This window comes from Grammomys surdaster, unplaced genomic scaffold (genome assembly GCF_004785775.1).
Source record: "Grammomys surdaster isolate TR1022 unplaced genomic scaffold, NIH_TR_1.0 125950, whole genome shotgun sequence".
In the NCBI taxonomy this organism is placed as follows: domain Eukaryota; kingdom Metazoa; phylum Chordata; class Mammalia; order Rodentia; family Muridae; genus Grammomys; species Grammomys surdaster.
The window spans coordinates 3,375,866-3,398,153 of NW_021620771.1; the positions used below are offsets into that span (position 1 = coordinate 3,375,866).

General features: G+C 43.5%; 1 protein-coding gene across 3 annotated transcripts in view; it reads left to right on the forward strand.

Moving 5' to 3' along the window:
• Tmcc1 (transmembrane and coiled-coil domain family 1) overlaps positions 1 to 16,721 on the forward strand; it is a 147,806-nt gene extending 131,085 nt beyond the window's left edge. For all 3 annotated transcript variants that reach the window (XM_028753501.1, XM_028753503.1, XM_028753502.1), the window contains exons 3-4: positions 10,608 to 10,743; positions 12,900 to 16,721. In XM_028753501.1, coding sequence (XP_028609334.1) covers positions 10,608 to 10,743; positions 12,900 to 13,214 — 451 coding nt within the window. In that variant the 3' untranslated portion in view covers positions 13,215 to 16,721. The remainder of the gene's footprint in view (positions 1 to 10,607; positions 10,744 to 12,899) is intronic.
• Positions 16,722 to 22,288: the final 5,567 nt, after the last annotated feature.

Here is a 22,288-nt window from a genome sequence, read left to right on the forward strand (position 1 = left end):
AAAAAAAAAAAAAAAAAAAAAAAAAAAAGCCTACTAAGCTTGGCAACTTTGGGAATTAGATCTCCTTAAAGGGAGTTTTTGGTTTTATAAACACATATGTGAAAGGCTAGACACAGTTCACCTTCCCTTCTCCCCTCCTACCTACCCTTTGGTTGGCTGTGAATATTTAGTGAGAAGGTGGAACTGTTCTCTGAATTCCCTTTTCCCTATTAGAATTTAGACAAGGAAACAAACGAATCATAATACTAATAATGGTCCTTTGCCATATAGGTCTTATATTTGGTTAGTAATGGGGTAGGGACAGAGATACAACAGATAAAACATGCATAAAAACCTGAGGCATGGCAAGGTGGGTCAGACCCTTGCCCACCTCATTAACAAAAAAATTTAAAGAAACTTAAGGAGTTCCTGGCCTTGAGGAGGGACTGAAGGTGCTGGTGAAAACAACTTTGTAAATTTCAGTGCTTGGAGGCAGACCCTGCTGTGAAGGGTTCAGAGAGTAGTTACCATTCTGTTACTATCAGGGGCCGGCAGTTTGAAGTTTTGATGCTCAAGATGAATAAGTAGATTAGACTGAACCTTGAATTCTCCCACACTCACTCCTTCTCCAAAGAGAATGCCACAGCATTTCTACTGGGCTCTCCTGGTCAGCCTGTTTCAGACCAGAACCTAGCTGAGGCTATATAAGTAAAAATGTTAGAGCAAGTGCTGGGGATTGGGTCAGGTCAGGGAGCTGGCTGATGCAGAATTCTTTCCCTTTGTTGTACAGACTTCGAATTTGATTAATAACCCAGAAAAAATACAAACAGTAAAATAAACCTTAAAACAGGGAGTAAGAGTATAAATAAAGCTGAGCAGCAAATGCCTGAACTCCGGTGAAAAACCAGGGTGAAGTGTATTTTCATACTTGTCTATGACAGTAGTTGTGCTGTGTAGCCCAGTCTAGCCTCAGTCATGATCCTCCTGCCTCAGCCTTCCCCAAGTGTGCAGCACACACCTAGCTTGGGAAAGGTGTTTTTTTGTTTTTGATTTGTTGTTGTTGTGGTTGTTGTTTAACTAGGCAGTGATCGGAGTTCAGCCCAGGAATCTGAACCAAGACACCAACAGAGTGACCAAACTCTCTAGGAGTTTGCAGTGCCCTCTGTGGTTTGCTAAATTTCCTCCCTGATGCTTCCTGCAGATTAAAGGTGTTTCTATGCTAATGAGAAACACCTGTTTTACAAGTTTAGTAGGATTTCAGCTACACAATAACAACCGGAACTTTCTGTTCTTTTTCCGGAAGTCCTCATTTTCCAGGTAATTGTTTGATGTGAAAAGGGAAACTCACACTGGGTAATTGTGGCTAAGGAGTTACTGGGGCCTTGTCAGCCCTGCCCACAGCATCTTGCTTCACCCTAAATTCTAAAGCTTTGTGTGCTGCAGTAAAATTAGTAACTGAAGGTTGAGAGGGTTATGTGCCCAGTAGTCCATTTGTGTAATATAATAGAAGAAAAGCCATCCAGTGAATGAATGAAACAGTGAAAACTAAGTAAAATTGAGAACATGGAGGGAAATGAAGACTTAGGCCCAAAAATATTATATGGGAACTAGTGAGGCAGTCGTAGCATCACTGCTAGAGACTGCCGTCAGCAGGCAGTCTTTTACTTACTTTATTTTGAAGAGAGGCCCACATGCCACCTGCATGTAGTTGGAGGACAGAGGACAACTTGCTGTAGTTTTATTCTTTCCTTCCACCATGTGAGTTCTGGGGACAGAACTTAGGACATTGGACTTAGTAGCAGGTACTTTACCTGAGCCACACTGCCAGCCCAAGAAGTCTTTTTGAACCACCCCTTCTAGGGATTTTTAGGAGTGACTAAAATCACAGAATAGAGTATTGAAGCCTGTGTAGTCTTGTAGCTTGGACTGCCTCTCCCAGATTTTTTCCAGCTGTCTCCTTACTGGCGTGATTTTGCTTTGAAGTAGGGATATTTCTTGTTTTCAGCATGACAAGGTGACAGGGTCTCCCAGACTAAGTTGTAAGATTGGATTTGAATCTAAAACCTGGACTAAACAGACTCATCAGCTAGTACATGGTGTGTAATTAAAAAATAATTAATTAATTTTAAAAAACCATTTCTGGGGCCGGGGATATAGCTTCCTAGATAGAATGCTTACTTACCCAGTGATGCCATGGGTTCCCAGCCCAGTACCACATAGACTGGATGAGCTGTGATATACCAGCAAACCCAATACTGAGGAGGATATATCTGAAGTTCAGGACCATCCTCTACTACTTAGGGAGTTCAGGTCCTGGAGACAATGTTTCAAAACAAACAAAAATAAATTATATTATCTCTCGCCAGATACTGTTGGTAAAAAAACAAAATGCCTTTGTTTTTGTTTTAGAGACAGTCTCACTATGCAATTCTGCTTATCCTTAAATGATGTAGCCCAAGCTAGCCTTAAACTTTCTATCCTCCTTTCCCAGCCTTCTGTGTGTTGCGATTTCAGGCATAATACCACACTTGACATAAAGGCAAGATGCTTTCTCTGCTGTTGATTTTGCCCTAGGAGTGGACCCTGGGGCCAAGGAGATGCCATCAGGCCAAATTAGAAATCACAGGCTCCTTCCAGAGAATGCTCCAAACCTTGCAACTGCCCTTGTAGAATAACATAGTTCATAATTTGGGAGATTTTGTTTTTAATGATTTGGTTTATTGTTTGTCTATTGAGACAAAATCTCAAGCAGCCCAGGCTGGTAACCGAGGATACCATGAAACCTTCTGATATTGTTTCTATGTCCCCTGGTTATCTATCACTGAACTACTAGTCCCCTATACACACATACACACCTTTTTTTTTTTTTAAGTGTAGTGGTGGAGATGGGCCCCAAAGGTTTCATTCATTCTAAGTAAGGCCTGCTGTACCAACTGTGCTACAGTGCCAGCCCCTTTGTTATGTTTTATTTTCATTTGTTTTGTTTTAGAAAAGTGTAACAATTTCACTGTATATCTCAGGCTGACTTGAAACTTGCTGTGTATAATCAGGCTGGCTTGGAACTTGGTCTTCTTGCCTCAACATCCCAAGTGATGGGATTACACGTGTGCACCTCTATATATGGCCTATGTATTTAGAATGTTAGGTGGAAAAAAGAAGAAAAGATCATGAGCTCTTCCTTTCTCAAATGAACAGTCTGTAGTGGCTTCATTGGGGGATGATGGCAAAAGCCAAGGCTTAGGAATTAGGTATAGGCAGTGGAAAAGCACAGCCCCTTACATATCTGTTTTATATCCTGATATTCTGTGAACAGCAAGTTCCAAGCACTTTAGGATACAGAATCTGGGAATGTCTAGGACACTGTCACATGGTGCTATAAGTTCATCCCTGTTCATATCATATATACAAAGAAGTTTTGTTTCTCTGATACATGTACTTAGAGTGATGTTATAGGCCTTATGGGAATTCCTTGTTAAATAACTTTTTAAAGTTCTCACTAATAGAACAGAATGGTTGTTCCATTTGGGTACTTTTGCTAATACTTAGCTTTATCTTTCCAATCTGAATCCGTCTATACTCTTACTCAGCCCTCTTGTGGTCAAGCTTTAAGCCATCATGTCAGCAGAGCTACTTCCAGCCCTCACTGTGACTGTGTGACTTGAACCACTCTCAAGCTGACTCAGATTTTTTACTTTTTTTTTTTTTCAGTTTGTTGGGTTTTTTGTTTGTTTGTTTTTGTTTTTTGTTTTGGCTTTTCTTTTTCTTTTTTAAAGATTTGTTTATTTTATGTATGTGAGTATACTGTCATACTGTCGCTGTCTTCAGACACACCAGAAGAGATCATTGGATTCCCCTACAGATGGTTGTGAGCCACCATGTGGTTGCTGGGAACTGAACTCAGAACCTCTGGAAGAGCAGTCAGTGCTCTTAACCACTGAGCCATCTCTCCAGCTCGATTTTTTACTTTTTAAAGGAGCTTGTAGATGTTGACTTCTTACCTAGTTTCAAAATGGCATGACAGTAGAGAGTTTTAAAATGTAGGTTTTTAAGGTCAAACCTGGATTCACATCTTTCCTCTTTCACTTTGTGGCTTTAGCAGGTAGCTCTGAGATCTCTGAATTTTAACTGTTTCTTCTGAGGAGAAGATAACACCTCCCACCTTCCAGGAGCCTTAATGGGTTTATACAGTAGGGTCTGAGGAAGCAGTAGCTGTCTGCTGTTTCCAGTCTGCTCTTCGACCACGTGGATAAAACTTCCTAGTGACCTTTGGTTTTTTGTTTTGTTTTGTTTTTCCAAGACAGGTCTCTCTATGTAAATCTGGCTGTTCTAGAACCTACAATGTAGACCAAGCTGGCCTTGGCCTCACAGTGATCTACTACTTTTAACTCCCAAGTGCTGGAATTAAAGTCATGATTCACTACACCCAATGCCCAGTAGTATATAAACAGCAGAAAGTATGTGTATAGGCTGTGGTTCAAGAAGTCGTGATGCAGCTCTGTCACCATGCACCCTACTAGACACCACCACCCTGTTCCCTTCGCAGCTCCTTACTGACCATGGCCCAAAAATTATTCTGGTTTTTGGTGTTGTGTTGGACCCAGAACTCACTAAATACACATTACCACTGAGCTTTACCCCTGTAAGACCAGGAGTTAATACCATTTTAAGGGGCTGGAGAAATGGCTCAGCAGTTAAGAGCACTGACTGCTCTTCCAGAGGTCCTGAGTTCAAATCCCAGCAACCACATGGTGGCTCACAACCATCTGTAATGGGATCTGATGCCCTCTTCTGGTGAGATACAGTGTACTCAAATAGGTAAAATAAATAATTTTTTTTAAAAAAAGAACACTATTTTAAGTTTCAACACCCTTTTGGTAAACAAAGACAATGAAGAGTGCTATACACTCAAAAAGGTAGACTATTTAATAGAGTGTTCACCTAGTATGTGTAAGGCTCTAGGTTCTAGCATACACACCGTACCCTTCCTCCAAAAAAATAGTTTAAAAACATAGTATATTTGTAAAACCTTTTACAGTATCTGATGAATTTACATTTTAGCAGATCACTTCCATAGCTGACACCTGTTCCAGAATCCCTGAGAAGATGGGAAGAAAAGGCAGAGCTCCACAAGCATAGCAGGTGCTATTCTAGAACAGCATGAAGGGAAGAATGCACAGCAGAGCTCCTGTTAGGGTAAAGGAGGCCTAAATAGGGTTTAATAACAATAAAAATGATCAGACTGTGACTATTTAAAATAATGTTAATTCTTAAGGAATAGAAGTAAATAGGGTATAATTCTTATTCTATGATAATTAAAAGGGATAACATTAGAGGATAGAGTGATGACTGTAGCTAAGATTATTCACTGTGCAAACTTGAGGACCTGAGTTTGGATTCTCAACACTCAAGTGAAAAAGACAGAGATGAGGCCAGGTATAGGGACACATGCCTTTAATGCCGGCACTCAGGTACTCTGCAAGTTCCAGTCCAGACAGGACTATATAGTGAGACCCTGTCTTAAGAAAAAAATTTTAAAAATAAAAGACAGCTTTGGCTGCATATGGCTGCATATGTGTCTATCACCCACGCTCTGAAACAGAGACAAAAGAATCCCAGAGGCTCATTGGCTAGCTGGCTAGCTGATTAATGAGCTCCAAGTTCAGTGAGAAACTCCATCTTAAGGGAATAAAGCAGAGAGGAATAGATTGTAACACCTAATATCTTCCTCTAGCTTTCACACATGTGTGCTCATGGACTGCTTGCATATATACAGACAGACACACACTAACATACACACAAGCCAAGATGCAGAGACACAGGAAAACACAGATGCTGCAACATAAAATTACCTTAGAGAAAATTTTTGTATTCCTTAAAAGTGGATAGACTCAGCCACACATGGTGATAGATACCACTAATCCTAGAATTCATAGATAGAGGCAAGAAGATCACAAGTTCAAGGCCATCCTGGGCTAGAAAGAAAGACAATACTTTGTATACCATAGGTGTGATTAGAAATAAGAATAAGGTTGTATGCTGTAGCTCAGTAATAGAGGCCTTGCCTGGCATGCAGAGTGATAGCCTCCTTCCCCTGTATGACCAAAAGAAAAAAGAAGAGAAGGCAGGAGGATGGAGGAAGGAAGGAAGGAAGGAAGGAAGGAAGGAAGGAAGGAAGGAAGGAAGGAAGGAAGGAAGAAAAAGCAAGCAAGCAGCCACAAAAGGAAAGAAAGAAAGAGTTCTAAATATTTAATGATACTATGGCACATTTGTTGGTTGGTTGGTTTTTAGACTAGCCTCAAACTTACAATTTTTCTACCTTAGCAGCTTCTTTAGCACCTGTTACTCTAGGGAATGCACCATACCTTGCTTCCAGCTTTACTTTCATTTTTTATTAGAAGTCCTCTGAGTTTCACATGTGGTTATGTATTCCCTGTGGGCATGAACCCTGCCCAATTACCCCATGTCTCAATATTTTTAATATGTAGCCTTCAATGAACATTCTCCTTGAAGACTTTTGGTCCCTAGGACTCCACACACTGCCTGTCTAATCTATCCTCTTCACCACTACCAAACAACTCATTTCCTTAAACACTGTCTTTTATGCCCCCTTCACCAACTATCCAGAATCCAGTTGTCCAGTTATTTTTGTATATTTCTGAGCACTTTATTCTACCTAGAATCTCTGGTGATCACCCTTAAACCTTTATGTAAAATAAATATGTGTGCACATACTTACATGTGTGTGCTTGTGTGCACTAGAGATGATAAAATAGATAAAACTAGTCTTCTTCCCAGGAACATTCTCTATTCTCATTTTGTAGCTTCTCAGGCAGACTTCAGCCCTTACATATGCCAAATATGATAGTTTGAATAGGAATGCCCACAATAGACTGGATAGACTCTTGTGTTTGAATACTTGAATGGTAGGGAGTGGCACTATTTAAAGGTGTGGCCTTGTTGGAGTAGGTGTGGCCTTTTTGGAGGAAGAGTGTTACTATGGGGGTGGGCAATGAGGCCTTCCTTCTAACCACATAGGAGCCAGTATTCTCCTGTCTGCCTTCAGATGAAGATGTAGAACTCTCAGCTCCTCCTGCACCATGCCTGCCTGGACGCTGCCATGTCCCTGCTTTGATGATAACAGACTGAACCTTTGAATCTGTAAGCCAGCCTCAGTTAAATGTTGTCTTTATAAGGGCTGTCTTGGTCATGGTGTCTCTTCACAGCAATGGAAACCCAAACTAAGACACTTAGGGTTTTATTGCTATGAAGTGGCAACTCTTATAAAGGAAAACATTTAATTAGGGCTGGCTTATAGGCTCGAAGGTTAAGTCCATCATTGTCATGGTGGGAAGCATGGTGGCATGCAGGCAGACATCATACTAAAGGAAGAGCTGAGAGTTCTACATTCTGATCTGACAATAGAAGTGAATGCCACATCTGGCCTAGCTTGAACATATATGAGATCTGAAAGCCCACCCCCACAGTGACACACCTCTTTCAACAAACACCTACTCTAACAGGGCCACGATTCCAAATAGTGCCACTCCCTGGCCCAAGTATATTAAAACCACCACATTCCATCCCCTGGCACCCATAGGCTGGTTCTAACACATGAGTCTGGGGGTTATACCTACCTGTAGCATAATGGAAAATATATTTAGTCCAACTTCCAAAGTCCCCATAGTCTATAGCAGTCTCATCAATGTTAAAAGTTCAAACTCTCTTCTGAGATCCGTGCAATCTCTAAACTATAATCGCCAAAGCTAGACAGGAAACCAGCTGGGCAAACTCCAAACTCTGCATCTCCATGGCTGACGTCAAAGCGGTCTTCAGATCTCCAACTCCTTTTCCATCTTTGTTGACTGCAACAAACTTCTTTCTCCTGGGCTGGTTCCACTCCCTGTGAGCAGCTTTCCTCAGCAGATATCCCATGGTTCTAGCATCTCGAACATCTTAGGGTCTCCAAGGCAACTTCAATGTTACAGCTTCTTGTTGCAGTGTCTGGGATCCACACATGATCTTCTGGGCTCCTCCAAAGGGCTGGTGTCACTTCTCCAGTTCTGCTCTCTGTAGCATTGTAGGCTCTGGTTGACTCCACCCCACTCCTGCTTCTGTTCTTAGTGATCATCCTATAGTATTGGCATCTCCAGTACACTGGGGTCTTCCATTGCAACTAGGTTTCACCAGTAGCGTCTCATAGGCTCTCTTCATGATGCCAAATCAAACTTTTTTGTATGACCCCTTTAGTCCCAGGCTGTCAACTGCAACTGAGGCTGCACCTTCACCAATGACCTTCCATGGCCTCTCACAGTGCCAAGCCCCAGCTGCTCTCCATGACCTCTTCATACCTTCAAAACCAGTACCACTAGGGTGACTCTTACACATTACCAAGTCCAGCTGCAGCACAAGGTACAACCTTGGCTATCTCTGAAACACAGCTTTTTCGTGATCTCAGAAAAACACTTCCCAGAAGATTTCACCTCAGTGATACTGGTCTATTCTTAATCACCACTAATTTCTTAGCTCCAGCTAACCAATATCAATCGTCCCAGTCGTCCCTTTTATTTTTGACTCTAAAGCCAGAGCCACATGGTGGGGCTGGAACATGGCCCCCTTGTTCTATGACATTATCACCAGCTTTCTGTTCTAAGTCTTTCACTGCCTAAGCTTGGCTGTCCTGGAACTTGCTTTGTGGATTGACCTTGAACTTAGAGACTCAGACACTCCACTCAGAGATCTGCATAGCTCTGTCTCCTGAATTCTGGGCCTGGGCCCAAACTTTTCATTGTCACTGTTCCTCAAGATCTGGATCAAAAGGCTGTGTCTTTTATCCTCAAGATCTGGATCACAAGTATGCCCCTCTATTTCTGGATTGTAGTTCATTCCAGATTAAAAGTCCAAACTATTCCTTGTTCAACTGCAAAAACAAACAAATAAGCTTAGCTTGGTGATCACAGCTCACTCATTATCTTTATCTCCTTGAACACAGGATTCAGCCCCATTTTTCTTTCTGGTGTTCCTTTATTATTACTTGAACCATACATTTTGTATTTTTTCTTTTTAAGCTTGCTATGCTTGATCAAAGTGCTCTTCATGAGACTAAACCAGAGAACAAAGTCTCTGTTGGGCTTTTTTTGAGACTTGCTTTGTCAATGCAATTAATATAAATCTCTTTACCTTAGACTCAGATAGACTCTTCAGATAAGGGCAAAAAAAATAGTCACATTGTTCACCAAAATACCACAAAAATAATCTCTAGACCACATACTGAAATTTTTCTCCACTGAAACCTCTTGGCCCAGGTCTGGACAGTTCAAATCACTCTCAGCACCAAAGTCTTCCATATTCCTACTAGAATTGCTTATTAAGCCCCCACTTAAAGCCTTCCACTGCTTTCCAAATCCAGAATCCAAAAATCCACATTCTTCCAAACAAAAGCATGGTCAGGCCTATCACAGCAATACTCCAGTCCCTGGTACCAACTTCTGTCTTAGGGTTTCTATTGCTGTGAAGAGACACCATGACCAAGACAGCCCTTATAAAGACAACATTTAATTGGGGCTGGCTTACAGGTTCAGAGGTTCAGTACATCATCATCAAGGCAGGGGCATGGCAATGTCCAGGCAGACATGGTGCAGGAGGACCTGAGAGTTCTACATCTTCATCTGAAGGCAGACAGGAGAATATTGGCTCCTGTGTGATTAGGAGGAAGGTCTTATTGCCCACCTCCAAAGTGGCACACTTCCTCCAACAAGGCCACACCTTTAAATAGTGCCACATCCTGGGCCAAGTATATTCAAACCACCACAGTAACTAAAATACCAACCTCATTCCTGGCTTAACAAGTTTTACTTCTTTTTCTTCTGTGTAAGGTCCTTTCTTGTACATCTTCAACCTCCTCACCTTCCAAGCTTCTGTTTCTATCATTAAGGCTTTATCTTTCATTCTTGAAGACAGTTAAGAAGTCTTTTCTGACACTCCACTAGACATTACCATATCTCCCTGCCAATCTTGGCTGCATGAAATCCTATTGATGTTTTTCTGTCTCCCCTTTCCCTGTAGAGTGAACGAAAGGCAGATGCTTTCTCTTGCTTACCACAGTGTCCCAGTACTTTGAATATGCCTAGTGTGCAGCAGACTCTCAATAAATGGATTGACAAATATCCCAAGCACTGCTTGGCCATGAGGATGATGGACCCCACTGGCTCTGGCTTTCTGGGGTTCCAAATCACAAACATCTGGGTGAGTAAGTTATCTAGTGTTGAAATAAGTTACTTCTAATAGTGAGAAGGTCCATTTCCATTTGTTCACTGATTCTCTTTCAATGAGATTTCCTTAATGAGTTTCTGCTTCTGTCACACTCAGAGCAGAATAAGAACAGCTTCAGCATCACAGGTATAGAGCTAACCAGGGCTGTGGAGAAACTGGAAAGTCATGATGCTATAGGATATCTTTGTGACAGCTGCCTTTCTGGAGACTGAAAGCTACAACTGCTGGCACACAGTAGCCTGGGCTTGCTCAAGCTCTGGGCTTCTGTTTTCTTTTGTAGAAAGAATTTGGGAATTGATCTAAATTATATCAGGGAGGATGCAGAATGTTTAAAACTCCAACCTTTCTTTCCTTCTTAGATGTGAACGACTAGAAGAGCAACTGAATGACCTGACAGAGCTCCACCAGAATGAGATCCTGAACTTAAAGCAGGAGTTGGCAAGCATGGAAGAGAAAATCGCCTATCAGTCATATGAACGGGCCCGGGATATCCAGGTTAGTATGAACAGTAAGTAAGAAACAAGAAAGGAAGAAAACAGGCAAAGACAGGAGTCTGGAGAGTCAAGAAAAACTGTCAGTTGCAGCACACCTGCCATGACCCAGTGAAGTTCATGCCATTTGGAGAAGTATAGCTCTAGATACTGACAGATGTCTTAGGGACAGAGTAGTCTGTATCTGAGAAAACCTAGAATATCTCATCATTGGGCTGCCCTGGAGCTATTGATACTGTGCCTCTGGCCATCTTGCCTATCTTCTGCTTCTATGTAAAGGGCTTTTGTCCCTACTCTCAACAGGTAGCACATTACAAGGCTTGTGAGAATCCTCCATTGTTTGTTTGTAGGTTTATGAGAAACCTTAGCAGTGAAGTTGAAGGTAAATACATGGGAAGAAGTGAAACATTGGGGTTTCTCTGTTTTCTATGGAGATTCTCTCAGAAGTCATGGTGGGTTTTATGAGGCACCTTGAAAGAAGCTTAGTGTGGAAAAGAGGAACTTGTAGAACACCCACCCATAGGAATCCAGGTCCTGTCCTGACTGTTTGCCCAGCGGCATCTTTTTTGTGTTCTTGAATTCTATTTACATTTTTTTTTCCTCTCAAGTTAATTCTAGAGTGAGTAGCATCCATTATCCATTCTTGAGCTAGCTTCAGCCTGAAGCTATCTGGATCTTACCTTGCATTCTAGGAAACCAGAAGCCATTGAAGTCAAGGCTAGAAAAATCCCATGGTGTTCCAGCCACTAGTTGTCTGGGAGGATGTCTGTCCTTTCTTGCTGGAAGGGAAGGTTTGGTTCCCTGAGTGGTAGGATACAATTTACATTAGGCATTGGGGAGAGCAGGTCACTTTAATGCCCTCTGTAGAGTGTGATCATAGTATGTCTCCATCCCAGAGATTGACCTGAAAAGGAAGTGTACCCTCCTTACAGCAGGGCCACAGTTTCCTTTCTCCAATCATAGATTGTTTTTTACCTAAAAACATCAGGTAATGTGTTAGTGAAGCACACTACATCATTGTTTTAGTGGGAAAAATCAGAAAAAAATCCTTCAGAGGGACTTAACTGGTAAAGTGTAACATACCCATACTATGAAGTGTTGCATAGTAGCTACAAAGAATAAACTAGACCTGGGGAAATGGCTCAGTTGGCAAAGTATTTGATTCATAAGCTCACAGTCTCAGAACCCTAATAAAAAGTCAGACATGGGGAACCAGCTAGAAGACACAGCATATAAAGTGTGCTTACCATGTAAGCCTGACAGCTGAGTGCAACCCCTAAAACCCGGTAACTTTATATGAAACATGGTGGAAGGTACCTGAGGACTAACACCCACAGTTGTTTTCTAACCTTCACATGAAAATGCACCTGTGTCCATGTGTATATCTATACACACAAGAATAAGGTGGATCCATGTATTTTGGACATGGTGTGATCAAGACCCACTGTTGAGCAAAAAAAGGAGAAAAGGAATAACAATAAATTATAGATCAATTTGAGTAGAATACTGTGCACATTATGATAGGGAATGTCTACCCCATGCTAGGCAAATTCACATGTACAGTTAAATACAGATAAAGAGTAAACATACCAGCATGGTGGTGCTACCACAACAGCAGGGACTAGAACTGAGAACACTGAGAATCTGTGTTTAAAGTCAAACACATGGGTGTGTCTTGTGTACCTTAGACTCATAATTTCTAAAAGGATAAACCCCATATAATTGAGGTCTTCTCATTAAAATGTTCTAGGCCACTCAGGAATGATGGCACATGCCTATGATCTCAGCATTCAGGAGATGGAGGCAAAAGAATCAGAAGGTGAAGATCATCTCAGCTATATAGCAAGTGTGAGGCTAGTCTGAGACACAAGAAACTCTTGTCTTAACTAAATAAACAAATAAATAAATTGAGTAAGTAAATAAATTCTAGGCAAAATAAATCCCAGGTATGTCCCGTGCTCCCCATAGTTGTTCTCCTAGGAGTGCAGTAGATGGACTAGGAATAATGCCACCTGCAAGTACTGTGCATCTGGCTTTTCATATCCAGGGCTTGTAGCTATTTGAAATCCTTGTCATGGCTCAGGATGCACCTGGCTCCCAGGGCATGTCCAGCTGTACTTCTGAGAGTAGAAACCTAACCTTCCCCCGTTTGGCCCACAGGAAGCTCTGGAGGCCTGTCAAACCCGCATTTCCAAGATGGAACTGCAGCAGCAACAGCAGCAGGTGGTACAACTGGAAGGGCTGGAGAATGCTACTGCCCGAAACCTTCTGGGCAAACTCATCAATATCCTCCTTGCTGTCATGGCAGTCCTCTTGGTCTTTGTGTCCACAGTAGCCAACTGTGTGGTCCCCCTCATGAAGACACGCAACAGGACGTTCAGCACTTTATTCCTTGTGGCTTTCATTGCCTTTCTTTGGAAGCACTGGGATGCCCTCTTCAGCTACGTGGACCGGCTCTTCTCACCCCCCAGATGATGCTGGCACAGAAAAGCAGTGCTCCTCACCGTCTGGCGAGTGCATGCCAAGAGAGCTAGACAGCAGCATTACCCACTCTGAAGTTTTCTACAAGAGAGTTGAGTGAATCTGTTTACATTTAGAATAATGTTTTTTTCTTCAAGAGACACAATTGCAATAGTATTTTTTAGATTTTATCCAAGAAGTTTTTTGGGCAAAAATCTTGGATCATTTTTATGTAGCATGATTTTCCTTGGGATGCAAATATGAAACAGTCCTTTAACATGAACAATCTGCAACACACTGAAGGGCATTCTGAATTGAAGCTTGGAGAACTGCACTAAACCCACTAAACAGATGCAAAAACCTGACCAGGCCCAACACCCACCCTGCCTGGGCTTCTCTCCTCATCCCAGACTAACTCTACTGTGAAGTCCCACCACATTCCAGGTTGGAATTTTAGATTCAGGGTGGATTTTCCCTGCCGTGGAAGAACACGGGCATCTCCCTAGCTTTTTCATGCTAACCCTGAAGTATGATCACTTCTGAACCTGCTCCTTTCTTACCTGCCAGGATTGGAAGCAAGAGCATCAAGCCCATAGGATGACTGCGCAATCCTGTTCAGTATTGTGAAGTAGCCCTTAATCCTAACTTTTAAGCAGAATCCCTTGGCCGCACTTTTAAGGTTTGGTTGTTTTTTTATATATATATGTGTATAGTTACCAACTTAAAAATAAAAAATCCGAACAACATACTTGAAGAATGTAATACTCAAACTCTCAGTGCTTCCTTATAATTTCTAATAGAATTTTTTATTATTGTTATTATTATTGGGGTTTTTTTGGTTGGTTGGTTGGTTGGTTGGTTGGTTGGGGTTTCTTTTGGGGAGGGTGGAGGGACTGGGCTGGGAGGGTCTTTTATTTTTTCCTCTGAAATAAAGCAGTGATGTTTTCAAATGAAGCCGTGTGGATGTCTCAGCGTGCTGCTCCCTGTTGTCTTGAAACAGTTGAGTTGGAGACTGTTGCCAGTGCTGCCCTCTGCCGCCCTGTGGCTGCCCCAGCTCTCTGGTCTTTATCACCCACACGGCACCATCTCCCCGGCTTGGCTTGGTTAGAATGGTGAGGGGTTTACAGGATAAGGGGACAGGACTACACAGACTAGCGTGGTAGGACTGGATTTCGTTCCCCTCCCCACCCCCCCAAAGTAAAGGTCACCCTGTGACCTTGGGCTGGGATTCTCTTTAGGAAAAAAAGCTACTATGTTTGTTATGAGAGTCATAAATAACTCCCTGTGTTTGCTTAATTTATTGTTTATAACACCCCCAACTGCCGAAACCAAAGTGATACAGAGTCTTCTTGTCTGCATTTTGGCCTCAGCATCATTAACTTCAAAGCTTTATTCTATCTGCCTGAGAGGATCCACTGAAGATGATTCTCCCAAAAAAGCAGAAAAGGAAATGTCAGGTTAGAAGGACCCAAGTTCTAGGTGCACACTTTTCCAAGCTTCCTACTAACCCAGACTGACTTACAGCAATCTAACTGCTCGGTGGCTGTTTAGAGACACTTTAGGAAGATAAGCCAAGCTTGGTCCTCATCCTATAGCCAGTTCCATCACTCAGGTGGAGCCTGAATCAAACCTTCAGAGCAAACTTCAGAGCCTGATTAATCTCATATCATTGGAGGTCACAAACGCCACTTCCAGTGCCCTCTTTCTGTGTGCCCACATGATGCAATGGGGTCATGTACTATGCCCTGAACAAAAAAGTATGTTTTGCCTATCTCCCCATACCAGCACCTTCTTTCAGAACTAGGGTAGTATTGCCCTGTCTGTTAGAAAGGATGGTTTACATAACAGCTCCAGCCTCCTTTTGCTTTGGCCAGCTGGCCTTCTCACTTTGATATTTTAACTCAGGTACCCAGTCTTCACTCCATCCCCAGATGCTTGTTCACCTCATAATGAACACCTAGAGCAAGGACCAAAAGAACTAATTAAAACCAATGCATATTCATGCCAAAACACATGGTCCCCAAGCCTGTTTAAAAGGTTAACTTTGCCTGAAAATATTGTAGCAGCTTCAGGCAAGAGTGCCACAGGATACTATGACTTTGCTGGGCTAGCATTTGCTGCTATAATTTAGTTGCTCTGGTATAGAAGAGAACCCCATGGGGCTGTAGGAGAGACAATCCAGTGGCAGCCCACTGACTTCTCTAACCATTCCACAGGAACCCTACTCCTCCCCCCCCCAAAAAAAATGCCACTGTGATCCATAAGCTGAAGTTGTTTCTAATGCCTAAAGGCAGTTTCTGTTGAAAGAAGAGTCTGGAGCTTCAAAGAGACAGGCAGAGCTTCACTGATTCTCCACCTTCCTCTAGCAGGCTGTCTTGGGAAGGTCCTTCAGTCCAGGACAGGCCCTGGCACGGCCTCTTGCTGTCTTACCCCTGCTCGCTTACCAGGCCCACAGTTGTCTGTACTCAGTGCTGTTTGTAACACCCCCGTTATCCTGCCTCCCTGTACTTTTTGCTGCCCATCCCTGTTGCCTTTGAGTTTCTTGGAATTGTGGCTGTCCTCGGAATCTTTTCTATCCACAGCCCTTCGATAGCCTTGCTCTGATGGTTTTAGCACTCGATCTGAGAGAAGCTTGCCCATCATTTAGTGCTTCTTTTCCTTAAAAAATAAATAAAAAAAAATTAAATCCCACTAAAGTGAAGCATTTCTTGATTCCCTTGTCCATGCTGGTGCCTAGCCCAGGTGAGTGAGGCTGCCTGCATTGGCCTGGGTGACTTGTGGTTGTAGACTTGACCATCACTCTGCACTGTTGATGGCTGTCTGCTCCAGTTTCAGGTCCTTGGTCTACTCAGTGTGTCCCAGCAATGAAGGCTTTCTGCTCCTTAAGAGATACAATTGGAACCATCGCTGATGGTGTTTCTTTAGCCCCATCCCAATTGGCATAAAACATTTGTCACCAGAACAGTGGGGTAAAGCCTTCCTCGCCAACCATGTCTTGACTGTGAGCATGCTTTGGTGTGGTCTTCACTGTGTTTGGTTTTGTTTCTGATCTTGTGTTCTGAGGTACTCAGACCCTGGATTCTGAGTAAGTTCCAGTGTTCTAGCCTTGAAGCCTTGGACAATACACATTTCAAACAAAACCAAATGCTGTCATCGACAAGCCAGCACAGGCAAAGTGATGGCTCCCACAGCACCCCCAATAAAACTGGGACTTTGAATGTGGCTCTACAAGTTAAACATTTCTGTGTGTTGTGTATGCTAGGTGATACCCTCAGAAGGGACTGACTACTAGACTGTAAGTGTGTTTTATACAAGTGTGTAAGACTAAGACTCACGTGCACGAATCGAAGAGTAAAGAGACGATACTTGTGAAGGTGTGAACGTTAACACTGTAGTTGCTCGATCTTAAGCTGCTAATTGTGGAGAGAATCCAGTTCTGTTCTATCTGGCTGCTGTGACTTCTCAGCAGCACTTTTGCTGTACATAAAATGGAAATAAAGACCTCAGCTAGAAACCTGCCAATTGACTCGTGTTTGTTTTGGTTTTTTTATTTGTTATTGGTTATTTATTTGTGCATACCCCATTTCCAATGCAGGTGCATCTATCTTGAAATTTTGGTTGGGGGTTGGAGTGGGAGAGAGGGAGAAAGATCGCACAAGTGTTTTGAAACTATAACCAACAGCCAGAAAGTTGTCAGAACCTCCATGGGCCTTGACAGCGTCATCCCAGGCTGACACTTCCTCTGTGGTTCCTGTAGGCTGCCGGTTAAGATTGTGCTTTAAGGGCTGGGAAAACAGCTCAGTTGGTAAATTGCTCACTGCACAAGCACAAGGACCTGTGTTTGGACCCCCAGCCTCCTCGACGAAGTCAGATGTGCTCCTGTACATCTGTAATTTCAGTGCTGGAAAGAGGGAGAGAGACATATTCCTGATGGGGATAGAATCCAAGGCCTTGCTCATGTCGGGCAAGCCCTCAACCACTGAGTCCCATCCCAGCTCCAGAATATTTTGTTGATGTTTTGGTTTGCTGACATTGTGTGTTTGTACACTCGTGGTGCACATGTAGATATCAGAAGACAACTCACAGAAGTTGGTGCTCTCCTGCCACATTTTTGCAGGTACCGAATTCAGATAAGGTTCAGTGGCTGTTGCTGTACCCACTGAACTATTTCAGTGGCTCCAGAGACAGTAACTTCCATTAGGACTTTTGCCATAGCTCAGAGGCTCTAGAGATGTAAAAGTTGTGACTTCATCCTCATTCACTAACCCTGTATACCCTCACCCACCTGCGAGCTAACAGCATCACACCCAGCCTCAACCTGGGTGTTGTGGCAGGAAAGGCTACCTTTTATGACAGCTTTAAAGATGCTGTGGGCTAACCAATTATGTGTAGAGTTGTAGAGTGCACCCTGAGCCTATGCACATCACACTCCAGGGTTGCATACTGCCGAGGGGCTGACAGCATTCCAAAATTATTAATTACCATCCATCAAAATCTTTAGTGGGCCAGATGTAGTAGCTTTAACTCCTTTAACTCCCCTGCACTAGGGGTTGGGGGACAGAAGCAGATGGAGCTCAGAGAGTTTGAGACCAACCTGATCTACATAATAAGACCCTATCTCAAAAATAAATGAATGACTTAGAAAGCCAACCAGGCCAACATGGGTCCTTGTCTCCAAACAACAACAAAAATAGAACAAAACATATCTGAGAAGCTATGATACAGAAGACACATTAAGGGGGTGCCAGCTAGAGGTCTGCCTCACCTGAAAGATTCAAATGAGTTGTCTTTAAACCATGGGCCAAACTAAATAAATAGCTGGCACTCTTGTATGGCTTCATTGCTTAGTCAAGAGCAACTGACATGGAGGAAGTGTCAGTCCGCATGCAGGTTCCTCAGTTCTGTCCCAGGTGGCGTTACATGGGTAACCAAGTATGATAGCTCACATATGTAATCCCAGCATTCAAAAGAATTAATTCAAAAGCAGCCTGTTGCAATATGATTACATAATGATAATCCATTGGGGATGGAGAAACAAAACAAAGGGTGTATCATAGGCTGGAACACTTGCCTAGCAAGACCCTGGGTTCCGTAGCCAATACTTAAAAAAAAAAAATACAGAATGGTAAAAGCAGTGGTAGGAGATGCTCAGTCATAAAAAGAACCTGATTACTGAAACACATGTGTTAAAATTGCCAAGTGTAGTGGCACACACGTGTGATCCTAGCACTGTGGAGTGGAAACAGGATTCCTGGGGCTTGCTGGCCTGACAGTCTGGCAGAGTTGGCAAGCTCCAGGCCAGTGGGAGGCCATCAAAAAAGTAAGGTTGAATGGCACCTGAGGAACAACAATACATAGGACAGATGGTCGCCTGACCTACACACACACACACACACACACACACACAGACATACATACACACAGACACACACATGTATTCTCATACACACATTTTTTAAACAAAGAAGAAATGCCCATGACAGACAGTGAGATAAAGACTTCACAGTGTCCTATGCTAGGTTGTGCTGGACCATGTCTGAGGTTATCTGGGGCAGAATCTGAATGAGTTTGGACCCTTCAAGTTCTTCCAGCCTGGGAGTGTAGGTCTGGTAAGCCAGACAGGTGTGACATCAGCAGTTGGTGTCCTTTGACCCCCACAGCTACAGAGCAATCTGTGCAAGACTGACTGACCTGCAGCAGGGTGCCGACCTCAGGACAGGAGCTGAGTCGGAAGGAATGAGTGCTGAGGCTATGTGTGGGAGGGAGAAGGAAGACAGCTTCTCAGCAGGTGAGAGGGAGCAGCTCAGTGGAGGCTGCAGAGTGAGGGGCTGAGAGGTGATGCTTTGTGGTTCACAGTTTGGTTTTTAATCCCTTTTAGGATGTAAGAGGCTGAAGTTCAAGGTTCCACACATGCTAGGCCAGCACTTGAGCACCGAGCTACACAGCAGCCTGAGGAGCTGGGGTTTAGATGGGCCAAAATGGCTCAGGAGGGGGTATAAATTAGAGGAACCGGGTCAGCAAACCACAGGCTGAGGGGGTCAAGATGAAGAGCTGAAGCAAGTGCCTGTGAAGTGAAAAGCCATAGCAGGAACCAAGCTGCAAGGAATGGTGAGTGCTGACTGGGATGTTAGCTCAGCGGTTGGCACTGACCAGGATGCACAAGGCTTTGGGTCCCATCCCTAGTACTGAAAAATTTAAATTCAAAACTAGACACTGAATGCCATGCTCAAGGTTTACTTACCTGGCCACAAGAGACGGCCACTGAAAGTGTTAAGAGATAACCCAACCATAGGTTTAAAGGCAATTACAGCCTTTCAAAGGGAACCAGTAACCAGTTTTTCATGTCATTCAAATCCGCAGAATGGTTGCAAAATGCTACGTGCAGGCTTTGGCCCTGCCCCCTGTAACTACCATAAGGAAGGGAGGTAAAAATCTGCCACTTCCTCCTCCTCGCCTTCCAAACAAGGAGGTAACAGTCATTATAAGAAAATAATTCACGTTTAAAAGATAATGCCATCTTAGCTACCTCTGGCTGGCGTTTAACTCACTCCGTAGCTGAGGATGACCTTGGATTCCCATGCTTCCAACCTTCGCTGTCCCTGTGCTGGGATCACAAGATGAGCAGTACTACATCATATGGCTTTAGAATTCAATTCAATTATTTTTCAAGACAGGCATAGAGGCACACATTTATAAACCCAGCATTCTGGAAGCAGAGACAGACAGATCTCTCTTAAGAGTTTGAGTCTAGCCTTCGCTACATAGCAAATTCCACAGCCAGAACTGCACAGTAGGACCACGGCTCAAAAAAATATGTAATTAAAAGATTTTTAAATTTAATTTTAATTTTAATTGTGTTTGTGTATGTCTGTTTACGCACACAGCACTGATTATAGTGTGTGCTCATGTGTGTAGTGACCATAGAGGTCAGAAGAGGTTTTACAATCCCCTGAAGCTGGAGTCATGGGTGCTGGGAACTAAACTCAGGTTCTCTGAAACAGCAGTGCATGCTCTTAAGCAACAAACCATCTCTCCAGACCTTAGTTTTATTTTTAATTATAAATATATGGAGGTGAGGTGTGTATGTGCACAAATACAGGTGCCCACATGGAGACCAGAAGCATTCCTTCTCTGAATCTGGCTGTGAGCCACCCAAGTGCTTAGAACCAAGCTCAGGTCCCCTGTAACTTCTGAGCCAAGCGTCTCTCCAGCCCCTCAATTTTAAAAAAATCTGATCTATCTATCTATCTATCTATCTATCTATCTAGTGTCAGGATTTCTCTGTGTAGCCCTGGCAGTCCTAGAATTTGCTTTGTAGACCAGGCTAGCCTCAAACTCAGAGATCTGCATGCATCTGCATCTCAAGTGCTTGGATTAAAGGCATATACCACCAAGCCATCTCAAGCTCCTCTGTTCTGAAATAAGAAAAAGAAAAGAAAGAAGAAAGGAAAGAGTCAGGGGGAGAGGAATGGAAGGAAAGGATGGAGGGAGGGGGAGAAGGAGAGAGAGACAGAGAAGAAAGAAGACTCACCCAGCAAGAGTAGCATATGCCTGTAACCCCATTAATAAGGGGCCAACTCTGGAGGATTGCAGGTTTGAAGACAGCTTGGGTTGAGTAGTAAGACCCTATGTGAAAACAAACAAAAATCCCGGTTTCATTTGACATAATCCAGCTTATCTAGAATGTGCTTACCGTTTCAGGAGGGTTTAAGTCAGGAGTGACAGAGCCTACTAAGAAGTGCAGCAAGTCATGAGCAACAGTAGCTGGCTCCCTCATGGAAGGTTAAGTCCCACAGTCACAAGCCGCCTACTCCAGCACCTGCCAAGAGGCTTTTTATTAGAAGACCTTGTGGTCAGGTACCAATGTTACTCACCAACACTCCAGAATGTGTTCTCTCTGTTATTGACCCCACAAAAGACCAAGCAGTCAAGATGTGGGCTTTCCCTGAGCAGCCTTGGCTCTTGAGTGAGTCTGGGAGCCCCCAAAATCTGTGTATGTCAGAAAATTCTGACCATAGAGATGGCAAAGGCACTTCCCAGCCACAAAGGACAAAAACTTGCCAATAAATACACATGGGCTCAACTGGCTCTGAGGCATTGTCTTTTGTGGCTCTGTCCCCAGTGTGTAAGGCAGTATGTAGCACACACAGGTGTTCTACTTGAGAGTAGAACTTAAAAGCCCACTGTTTATCAAATCCTGCTGATCAACTTCTGAGCCTGCAGGTGCTGAGGACACAGCCAAGCTGCTCTGCCAAGCCAGAGCTCTGCTCTGCCTGCTTGCCTCTTGCGGACAAGGCGCTGCCCTAGAACATGGTTGGCAGTTTGACTCTCAGACTCCTACATTTCTGCTGTTCCATCAGACCAGATAATGAATCAGGATTTGTTATCAGACTGGGGAGATGGTTAGGTGGGCCCACTTAAAGCTGGGCTCTGTATCTTTGCCCACCTGTAATTCCAGGGATGGAGAGGTAGACACAGAAGGCACCCTGGGCTCCCCGGGGCTCCCTGGTCCATCAGTCTAGCCCAGCCATGGAGCTCCAGCTTCAGTAAAAGCTGTCTCAACAAAACAAAACAACCTTCCAACTGTGGGAATGATGGTCACAAAGTCTTGGCCCGCAGCCTGCCACCCAGGTTTCAGAGCATGGGGAGCAGGTGCATGGGGGGCACAGAGAGGCTTGGCCACAGCAAGCCAAGATCAAGATCCTATACTGAGCCTACACACACACATACACACACACACACAGAGTCTTACTAGGGCTCTACACAACATACCATGCATGCACACACACATGCACGCATGTGCAAACAATGCTAGGGCTTCAAAACTAATATTAACTTACCTATTAATTTTGAGGCAGGGTTTCACTCTGTAGCCCCAACTGGTGCCACAGTCATAGTGGTCCTCCTGCCTCAGTCTCCCAAGTGCTGGGATTGCAGGTGTGCAGAAAAAGATCAATGTGAGGCAAATAGAACATCAGGTCTTTCTTGGTCAAAGGCTCCTTCCCAGAATCCCAAAATGAGAGTAGCTGTCTCCAGGGTCTTGGTTCGTGCTAAGCCATTGCCCTACCCCTGAGCTAAATCCCCAGACA